This window comes from Enhydra lutris, unplaced genomic scaffold (genome assembly GCF_002288905.1).
Source record: "Enhydra lutris kenyoni isolate GAN:26980312 unplaced genomic scaffold, ASM228890v2 scaffoldscaffold15, whole genome shotgun sequence".
In the NCBI taxonomy this organism is placed as follows: domain Eukaryota; kingdom Metazoa; phylum Chordata; class Mammalia; order Carnivora; family Mustelidae; genus Enhydra; species Enhydra lutris.
Window position 1 is genome coordinate 63,517,335 of NW_019154099.1, and position 11,224 is coordinate 63,528,558.

The following is an 11,224-nucleotide window of genomic DNA, read 5'->3' on the forward strand; positions in this document are numbered from 1 at the left end:
AATACATTTTCTTCTAATAACCATGCTGAATCTTTTCTGACAGGCCCTTGGTCTTAGGCGAGATGATACATTTTCTGTCACAATGCTTGGTCATTGCATTGAGATGTACATTGGTGATTCTGAAGCTTACATTGGTAAGATTATAATTACTTTGGCTGACATTGTATTCTATTCTTTGGATTGTTGTGTATCTCTGTAAATCTCCTATAAGGTTCTAAGTTACCTTTCTAACCATTTAACGATATCAAGAAACTCCCATTTATTTTGTTGAAACAGTGCTGTGGGAATTAAGGACTTACTAAGTATTCATGCATTTTAAAATTGAGCACTTGGTAAATGCAAAATACTCCTATAGAGTGTGTGTAAAGTGCTGCGATACAGGAGAATCAATTTAATTGATGGAAAAAGTCTTAAAGACTTTTAGTTTCTAATAATTTCTAATTCCTAATAAATGAAAATCTCTGGCCTTAATTCTTTATAAAATGGGGTTTAAGCCTATTAATAGCATATTAACTTTTATATTTCAGTGGGATATTAAGTTGGCTTACATTCACATTACAGTGCTCTGTAATTCTTTAAATAATTTTTTTGTAATAATAAGCAAGTCTTAAGATAAATCTGGATGGAAATGCTGTATTTGAGCACTTAGTTAGTTACAAACTTTTTTTTTTTTTTAAAGATTTTATTTATTTATTTATTTGACAGGTAGAGATCACAAGTAGGCAGAGAGGCAGGCAGAGAGAGAGAGAGAGAGGGAAGCAGGCTCCCTGCTCAGCAGAGAGCCCAATGTGGGGCTCGATCCCAGGACTCTGAGATCATGACCTGAGCTGAAGGCAGAGGCTTTAACCCACTGAGCCACCCAGGTGCCCCAGTTAGTTACAAACTTTTTAAGGTAACGAGGATATAGTGAGGTTAAACCTTGAGACTGAGACATAAAACCATGAGAGGAGAAAAGGACTAAGTTAATTAAATTAGGCTTCAATAAAATGAAGAACTTCTGTTCATCAAAAACACTGTTAACAGAGTAAGAAAAGGCAAGTCATAGACCAGGAGAAGTTACAACTTGTAAACTGGTCAAAGAACTTGTCTGGAATACAAAAAATCTATAAATCATTAAGAAAAAGTTCAGTTAAAAATGGGTCCATGTTGCACTATATATTTACTAGAATTTAAATAAAAATTTGAAAAGGAAAAAAAAACGGTAAGCCTATAGCGGGCAAAATACTTGAACAGGAGCTTCAGCAAAGAGGAGATCCACTGATGTTGCAAATGGGTGTGCTCAGTATCATTACGCATCGTGGAAGTGAGACTAAAACCACACTGAGATGTCACTGCGCACCTGCCAAACTGGCTGCAGGTGGAGAACACTAGTAGTGCCTAGCGTCGGTGGTGATACGGAGTAGCCGGTACTCTGGTGTATTGCTGCCTGTTGGTGTACTGTACTTTGGAACACCGTTGAGCGTGTCTGCTATGGTTAAACGGGCCTGTTCAGTCCGTTATCTGTTGCTGTCTGACAGACTGCTCCAACCACTAGGCCGCATTATTTCTCAGAGTTCTCTAGGTTGATTGGTGGCCCATTTGCTGGTCTCATTCACTAATGCAGCTGTGGTCAGCAGACACTTGACAGACTGACAAGTCTAAGACGGCCTCATGCATAGATGGGGACCTTAGCTGACACAGCTAGGTTGCTTATGGGTCTCTTATCTCAAGCTTCTTCATAGCATGGAGGTCTCAGGTTCTAAGGAAGAGAATTAAAGTCTCAAGACCTTGAAAGCTGGAAGTGTCACAAATCACTTCGATCACATTCTGTTCAGCACAAGTTTCAGGACTCAGTGCATGTCATCTTGAGTGGGGGCTAAAGAGGTGTGATTCTTTGGGGTGTTAGGGTGGTGACCTACCATGTTGCTCTTAGGGTGTAGGAATACTGCTCCCAGGTGTGTTCCCAGTGTTCAAGGGCCTCAGGAGGCCAGTGCTCACACAGAGGATTCTTTCCAGCAGCTACGTTCGGAATTACACAAACTGGAAATAACTGAATGGCCATGCATAGGAGAATGGAGAAAGAAATTGGGGCGAGCTCATGCAGTAGAGTACTACACACTTGAAAGGACTATTAAGTCATCCTGTAACATAGGTGAATCTCATTTTGACAAAAAGAATATACACTGATTAATTCCATTTATGTGAAGATTAGTAATAAGCAAAACTAATCAGTGGTGATAGAAAAATTTGAGCAGTGATTACTTCTGACTTGGGAAGGGAAGGTTGTTCACTGGAAAGGGCACGGGGTGGTTTTCTGGGAGCTGGAAGTGTGTTCTCTTTCGGGCTGGTGGTGGTTATGTGGGTATATGTATATATGAAGATTAGCCCAGTAATGCACACTTTTTAGTGTGTATTTTATAACTCACTTCCTTAAAGCTAAAGCATAAAGCTTGAACACCCTAAGCTTAAAGCATCCTAAAGACCCTGGGTTAAAATCGCGGCTCTGCTGCTCAGCCATGTGGCTTTGAGCAAGTCTGAGCCTCAGGTTCTTTTTTTCAAGGAGGATTGTGAGGCTAAATGTAAAATTCCCATAAAGCTAGGGAGAGTCTGGAGGTAGAGTATTGAGTGAGACAGACATTTTGCCTGTTCTCTTGAAGCTAATGGTCTTGAAGAGGACATTCCCGAGTGTATCAGTCATCATGTACTATTTTTATTTTTTTTAATTCAGATGAAATTGTCATGTTGCATATTAGTTTCAGGTGTACGACATAATGGTTCAGTATTTGTATATACTGTCAAATGATCACCTAAAGTCTGGTTAGCGTGCTTCACCATGCATAGTTAGAAAATTTTTTCTTTTGTTGAGAACTTCTAAAGTTTCTCTTAACAACTTTCAAACACACAATGCAGTATGATTAATCACCATGCTGCACTATTTTTATTTTTAGAAGATTTGCATGTCGTCATCTGTCGAAACACCTATTATTGAAAGCTGTTAGTTTGAACTGTGTAAGATTATATTGTTTATGTCAGAAATGATTGACTCTCGTTGACCTTCTCTGTTGGAAGGCTCCTGTCCATTAGTCTTAAGATTTTGATGTACGGAGAGTGTATTTCCTTTCACTGTGGTTCCTGTGTGCCTAAGGCTTGCGACTGTAGTTGTGCCAGAATGCCGGCCAGCGGTTCTTGGTTCGTAGCAGGCGAGGGCAGGTGCCTGCTGGCTGGCTCCACTCCTGTGTGAGGGCTTTAGGGACAGGCATTGCTGAGCCACTGAGAGCTGAAACCACATGTGCTTCTAAGTCTCCCCAGCAACCCCCCTTGATAATTAAGGGAAAAAGAAGAGGAGAGTGATTGGCATATTTTTTCTTCTGAGCTATATTCATCCTCTTAAAAGTAGATGACTAAATGATGGAGGTAGTGCTGTGTAACCATGGAAATGACAGATAAATGACAGAGTTTATTTTATTCTCCTTGTGTTGTTTCCTTCTAGGAGCAGACATTAAAGACAAGTTAAAATGTTATGACTTTGATGTGCATACAATGAAGACACTAAAAAACATTATTTCACCTCCGTGGGATTTCAGGGAATTTGAAGTAGAGAAACAGACTACAGAAGAAACAGGGCTTGCACCACTAGAAACCTCAAGGAAAACTCCAGATCCCAGACCTTCATTGGAAGAAACTTTCGAAATTGAAATGAATGAAAGTGACATGATGCTGGAGACCTCTATGTCAGACCACAGCGCGTGATTGCAGACAGTTCTCAGCTCCCGTCCTCCTGCGGGAGGTCAGGGTTTCCTTACATCCTTGTACCGTCTTCAGAATTCCCCATTTCTTGGCACGAATACCGACTCCCCTCTCCATTTAGGAATGGAGACCTGCCGGAAGAGACCACACCAGACACCTTTGCAGCATATGGTTTCTGATCCTACAAAACAGTTCTGTGTAGAGAAATAAAGAGGTAAATTGCATATTATGTCTTTTTTCCCCCTTTTTCAATCAGCTTTTCTTTTGGACTAATTTTAGGTTTATGAAAAAAAGCTGCAGAGGTAGCAGAGAGAGCTCCCACAGACCCCTCACCGGGTTTCTCCCCATTCACATCTTAAGTGACCAAGGAACCTTGTCATAAAGAAGTGCACGCCGGTACGCTACAAGTAACGTAACTCCAGGCGTTACTGGGATTTCACCGTTTTTCCATTAATGTCCTCATGCTGCCCCAGCACCCTGTTTAGGAGCCACACTGCACTTGGGCTCCTCTCCGCTGTGACCATGTCTCAGGCTTCTCTGGTCTTTCATGACCTAGATGGGTTTGAGGAGGACTGGTCGGCTGTTTTGTAGATTGTCCCTCGATTTGCGTTTTTTTGATGTATTTCTCATATTGGACTAGAGTTCTTGGTTTTGGGAAGAAAATACCACCGATGTGGATGACGTACTATTCTCATCAGAGGTACACAGTATCAACACGACTTACAACAGATGGTGTTAATCTCGATGGTGTCTACCAGGTTTTCCCGCTGTGAGGTTACTGTTTTTCCCTGTCTGTAATGCATGCTTTAGAAGCAAGTCATGAAGTTCAGCCTGTCCTCAGTAGGACCGAGGTTTTTTTTTTGGGGAGTTAGTCTGTTTTTAGAATGCAAGGGATTTAAGCTCCACCTCTGGAAGGGAGAATATCTGCATATATTATTTGGAATTCTTCTGTAATGAAAATTTGTTTCTCCTCTTATTTATTCAACCATTAGTGTGGACTTTCACTTTAGATTCTAATCCTACACAGTATTATTTTAGGGCTTCAGTTTTTTCAACATTGGCCATTGGGAGCTCCTTCAGCTTGGCTCCTCTGTCCCCATGATATACCCCCATCCGTTTGTTTTTTTGTTGTTTTGTTTTTTGTCTTTATTCTGGTAAAATAAGTATAACATGAACTAAGGACTTAAGGTAATAATAATGCGTCATTATGACACAAACCAGTGCGAGGTATGGATACGGGTATGGGCGGGGAGTCCGTGGGAGCTTGTGCTTTCTGTTCCATTTTCCTGTAAATCTAAACTGCTCTAAGGAATTAAGTGTGTGAGTGTGTGCTTATGGAGAGAGATAGCCATCTTAACCATTTTTAACTGTACAATTCGGTGGCATTGATTTCCAATTTTTTCATCATCCCAAACAAATTTTGTACCTGTTAAGCATTAACTCCATATTCATCCTTCCTGCCAGCTCCTGATAACCTCAAATCTTTTTCTTTTTTTTTTAAGATTTTATTTATTTATTTGAGAGCAAGAGAGAATGAGCACAAGTGGGGTGAGGGCCAGAGGGAGAAGCAGAATCCCCACTGAGCACAGAACCTGATGTGGGACTCAATCCCAGGGCTCTGGGATCATAACCTGAGCTGAAGGCAGAGGCTTAACTATGGAACCACCCAGGTGCCCCCTGATAACCTTTAATCTACTCTGTGTCTGACTTTGCCTATCTAGACCAATCCATATAAGTGGAATCTTACAGTATTTGTCCTTTTGTGTCGGACTTTACCTAGCATATTTTTAAGGTTCTTTTATGAGAACTTTGTTCTTTTTTATGGCTGAGTAATATTTCATAACATATACCACCTATATCACATTTGTCAGTGGATGGACACCTGGGTTGTTTCTACCTTCCGACTATTGTGAATAATGTTGCTGTGAACAGGAGTGTATAAATATCTGAGCCCTGTTTTTGGTTCCTTTGAGTGTGTCCCTAGGAGTGGAATTGTTGGCTCATGTGCTAATTTGGTGGCTAACTTTTTGAGGAACTGGCCAACTTTCTACAGCAACTGCCCATTTTAGAGTCCCATGACCAGTGCATGAGGTTCCAGTTTCTCTGCATCCTTACCAGGGCTTTTTATTCTTTCTTTGTTACTATAATCATTCTAGTGGGTGGGAAGTGGTAGCTCTTTTAGTTGATTTGTGTTTCTGTAATAACTGGTGATGTTAGCATCTTATCCCATACTTATTGGCCATTTGTAGGTCTTTGGAGAAATGTCTATTCAGATCTTGTGCCCACTTTTAAATTGGGCTGTTTATCTTTTGTTGTTGAGCTGTTGGAGTCCTTTACCACTGGATACTCTCAGATATGTGATTTGCACATATCTTTTCCCATTCTTTCCACTGTCTTTTCACTCTTGATAGTGTCCTTTGATACACAAATTTTTAATTTAATGAAGTTTAATTTCTCTTTTATTTTGTTTACTATGCTTTTGGTATTATATTAACAAAACTACTGCCAAATCTAAGGTTATGCAGATTTTCACTTAGGTTTTCCTCTAAGATTTCTATAATTTTAGTTCTTCTTCTTATTATTTTTTAAAAGATTTTATTTATTTACTTGACAGAGGGAGAGAGATCACAAGTCGGCAGAGCAACAGGGAGAGAGAGAGGGGGCAGCAGGCTCCCCACTGAGCAGGGAGCTCAATGTGGGGCTCAATCCCAGCACCCTGAGATCATGACCTGAGCTGAAGGCAGACGTCTAACTATCTGAGGCATCCAGGCACCCTTCCAACTTTGTTCTTTTTCAGAATTGCTTTGGTGTTTTGTGGTTTCCTTCAGTTCCATGTGCATTTACTTTTTTTTTCCATTTCTGTAAAAGAAAAAAAAAAGCATTGGAATTGTCATGGAGATTTCATTGGATTTGTAGATCTTCTTAGTATCATGTCATCTAATCCATCGACACAGGCTGTCTTTCCATTTATTTATGCCGTCTTTAATTTCTTCCAGCAATGTTTTGTACTTTTCATTGTGCAAGTCTTTCACATCTTTGGTTAAATTTATTCCCAAGTATTTATTCTTTTGGATGCTATTGTAAATGGAATTGTGCTCTTAGTTTCCTTTTTGGATTGTTCATGCCTAGTGTATAGAAATACAACCAGTTCTTGGGTGTTGACTTTATATCCTGAATGTGTTTATTAGTTTTAACAGTTTGTGTGTGTATTTACATACATATATTTATTTAGAGTTTTCTGCATAATAGGATCACGTCATCTGCATGTAGAGATAGGTCTGCTTCTTTTTCCAAATTTGGATTCCCTTTATTTCTTATCCTTGCATAACTGACTGCTCTGGCTAGAATTCCAGGATTATGTTGAACAGAAGTAACAGAAGCAGGCATCCTTGTCCTGCTCCTGATCTCAGGGAAAGGCTTTAGTCTTTCACCATTGAGAGAGGTGCTAACTGCAGGTTCTCACTGATGCCCTTCACAGCGCTGGAGAAGTTCCCTTCTATTCGTAGCCTATTGAATGCTCTGTTACTGCTTTTTATCAGGAACGGCTGCAGATTTTGTCAGATGCTTTTGTGTGTGTGTGTGTGTGTGCGCGTGCATCAATTGTGATGGTGAGGGGTAATGAGTTCTAGGATTTGGGGGCTGTTGAGGGAAAAACATGACTGTAAAGTGGCAGTAGCCCATTTCATTTGGGCAGCTGTGTTTGAGCAGCTCTTTGCGGTGCGGGCAGTGTGGTAGCAGCCAGACAGGAAGTCTCGGATTAGAGAAGTCTGAAGTGCAGTGGCAGTGTGGTCTCTCACAGTCCTGGGGTTTATCTTATTTACAGGTAGCAGATGCTGGGTGTAGATTTGCCTGGTATGCAAACCAAGCAGGCTCTAGATGGCTAAAGATATGCTTGTTTAAGCTATGTTTAAAACAATTGCATGTGTAAAAATTGGATTTGGTATCGTTGGGCTTCAGCTAACCATCTCTGCCTGCTGTGAAGGAGTAAACAACATAGAGGTCGATATATGGGGGATATCTGGTTCGTTTATATAACATCATGTAGGTTTTTTCCTTCATTTTGTTATTGTGATATACTAGCCTGATTGATTTTTTTATGTTGAACCAGCCTTGCGATCCAGAGATAAATCCTAGTTGGTCATGTTGTATGATCCTTCTAGTATAATGCTAAATTCAGTTTAATTATTTTTTGTTAAATTTACATATACATTTGTAGAGGTATTTATTGGTCTGTAGTGCTTTTGGATCTTGTATTGGGGTAATGCTGACCTCATAAAATGAGGTAAGTAGTATTCTCTCCTCTTCAGTTTTTTTGGGAAGTTTTTAAAAAATAATTGGTGTTAATTCTTTAAATTCGGTGGAATTCACGGGTAAAGCCATCTGGTCCTAGGCCTTTCTGTGTTGGGAGATTTTTGATTACTGATTCAGGCTCCTTATTTGTTACAGCTGTTTCTTTTTGAGTCAATTTAGGTAGTTTGTATGTTTCTAAGAATTTGTTTCATCTCGGTTATTCCGTTTGTTGGTTCATGGTATCCTGTTATTATTATTATTATTATGTAATTATTATGTAATAATTTCTCTTCCTCCATTTTATGATTTTAGTAATGGAGTTTTTTTTTTTCCTCCTCAGTCCATCTGGCTAAAGTTTCAGCAATTTTTTAGATTGTTTCAAGGAGTCAGCTTTTGTACTTATTAACTTTGTTGTTTTCCTAGTTTGTATTTCATTTCCACTTGAATATTTATTTCCTTCCTTGTGCTAGCTTTGAGTTTAGTTTGCTATTCTTTTTGTGGTTCCTTAAGGTGTAGAGTTTTATTATTGAATTAAGATTTTTTTTTTTTAAGATAAACATTTAGAGCTATAAATTTCTCTCTGAGCAGTGTTTTTGCTGCCTTCCATGTTATGTTGTATTTTTGTTTTCATTTGTGTTTAGGTATTTTCCAGTTTTCCTTTGATTTCTTTTTTGACCCGTTGGCTGTTTAATTTCCCACATATTTGTGAGTTTTCCGGTGACCCCTCTCTTATGAATTATGTTTTATTCCATTGTAATGGGAAAGGATACTTTGTGTAAGTTCAGTCTTTCTAAGTTTTTTAAAACTTTTCTTATGGCCTAATTTATTGTCCTTCCTGGAGAACATACAGTGTTCACTGGAGAAGATTGTGTATTCTGCTTTTATTGGGTGGAGTGGTTTGGTTTATAGTACTTTTCAAGTCTTCTATTTCCTTGTTGATCTTCTGCCTCCTTACTCTGTTACTGAAATGGAGTGTTGAAGTCTGAAACTGTTGAGTGTAGAACTGTGTCTTTCTCCCTTCCATTGTGCCAATTTTGGCCTCATGTATTTTGGGGCTCTCTTACTGGATGCATTTTTGTTGTACTTTTCAGCTTCTTGATGGATTGACCTTTTTATCCGTATATAATGTCCTTTTCATCTCTTAAAACAGTTTTGCCAGCCCAGCTCTCTCCATTAATATTTACATGGGAAATTTTTTTCATCCTTTTATCTTCACCCTTTTGTGTCTTTGTTTCTAAGCAAGTCTCCTACGGACAGCATACAAATGGATCATATTTTTAAAATCTATTTTGGGGTTTAATTGGAGAGTTTGATCATTTACATTTGAAGTTGTTGCTGATAAGGAATTGAGCTGCCACGCAGCTGTCTGTTTTTGATGTGTGTTGTGTATTTCTGGTTCCTCAGTTCCTCTTTCATTGCCTTATTTTATAGTTGTTTTTTTGTGTATTCTGTGTATTTCTGTATTTTTGTTCTTCATGGCTACCTTGGGGATTACATTTTCTATCTTAAATTTATAAGCACCTTGTTTGAGTAATCCCAATTTAGTGTTAATAGCATCCACACACTGCTGCTATGCGCCCTGCTTTCCCCCTTTCTTAATATTGCTATTGTCACAGATTACATCTTTATTCATTGTTCCAATTAACATTGATTTATAACTTTTGCTTTATTCATTTGCCTTTTAAATCATACAGGAAAAGAAGAATTACCAACCAAGAATACATTAATACTGGCTTTTATATTTACCTGTGTAGTTTTCATTACCCTTGTTCTTAATTTCTTGATAGGATTTCAAATTATGGTTTAACATTCTTTCATTTCAGCCTGAAGGGCTCCCTTTAGCTTTTTCTGAAGGGCACTTTTACTTGTCTACCAGTGATAAACTCCCTTAACTTCTATTTATTGAGGATGTCTTAATTTCTCCTTCTTTCTTGAGCAGTTTTGCCAGATATGAAGTTTTTGGTTGACAGTGTTTCTCATTCATCTAATATGTCATCCAATAGAGATAGGATTGTATGGTTCATTTGTCAAAATCTTGCAAGCCCTCCTTCTGACTTCAGCAGCTACAGTATCTATTTTTTAATGGATTCTGAGACATTTACTCAGAGCATGATTAACAAAGTATTGTACAGAAATGAATTTTCTGGGGTGCTTGGGTGGCTTAGTTGGTTGGTTAAGCAACCAACTCTTGATCTCAACTCAGGTCTTGACCTCAGGGTCATGAGTTCAAACCCCATATTGGGCTCCATGCTGGGAGTGGAGCCCACTTAATTTTTTTTTCCCTGGCATCTGAAACGTTCCCTTAAACACCACAACTTTTATCTTCACCTAAAATGTATTCCACATACATCTACCTTAAGCCAAGGCAGAAAGATAGTGGCTTGTGTTCCTTGAGATTCCCAACTTGCTGACTCCAGGAGGTCTTTGAGTAAGGCTTTGTACATTTGAGGAGTCCGAATGCAGCTGTTAATGATTCTGGAGCCCAGCATCCAGGCTCTTCTGGTTCGGCTTACCAGTGAATGTCGGTTTAATGCAGTGATAATGCACTTGCACTTTAGACTCAAATACGGAGGTTTTGAGTTTTCATCTTTATTTAATGACTTTTTGGTTTCTTCTCTGTCAGCGATCACATGTGCTTATTGTTAGGCTTCTCCTCTTTAGTTAGGGCTAGAAAACCAAATGAATTTAAAATAGTAATTTTTAAAATAGATAAAAATTAAGGTACTAATAGTAATAGTTTTCACATTTATTTTGCCTTCCAGACCAAAATATTTCTTTGTGTAATTTCTTCACTGATCATGTGGTATGATTTTTTTTTTTTACGTATCTGAAAAACCACAGTCCTGATAAAGGAGCCATTACCATATTGTCAATGCTGTAAGAAATAAAAGGCAGGAGCCAAGCTGTTTTTCAGATCAGCAGTTAATGCCAATGTTTAGGCTTCAGAGAGTGTCAGAGAAAGGTAATGTGTAGTTGTACTGTCAAGTATTTTTTTATTACTGTCCAATTTTGTACTCTTACAATGGTAGCTTCCTAAACAGGCATCCTTCTTGCCAACTTCAAAGTGACTGTACTGCTACTTTCAGAGGAATATGGTACCCACTGCCATTACCAGTTAGATGTGCTCCCAAGTAAAATGTGACCAGCATTTACTCCAGGACCACATTCATGTGTGGCAGAGTTAACCTACTTTATTCATTCACTTTAT

The 11,224-nt window shown here is 38.8% G+C and overlaps 1 protein-coding gene across 3 annotated transcripts in view; it reads left to right on the forward strand.

Moving 5' to 3' along the window:
• Positions 1-3,955, forward strand: part of LOC111146909 (cell division cycle 16) — a 30,540-nt gene extending 26,585 nt beyond the window's left edge. For all 3 annotated transcript variants that reach the window (XM_022502660.1, XM_022502661.1, XM_022502662.1), the window contains 2 exons: positions 44-134; positions 3,470-3,955. In XM_022502660.1, coding sequence (XP_022358368.1) covers positions 44-134; positions 3,470-3,729 — 351 coding nt within the window. In that variant the 3' untranslated portion in view covers positions 3,730-3,955. The remainder of the gene's footprint in view (positions 1-43; positions 135-3,469) is intronic.
• Positions 3,956-11,224: the final 7,269 nt, after the last annotated feature.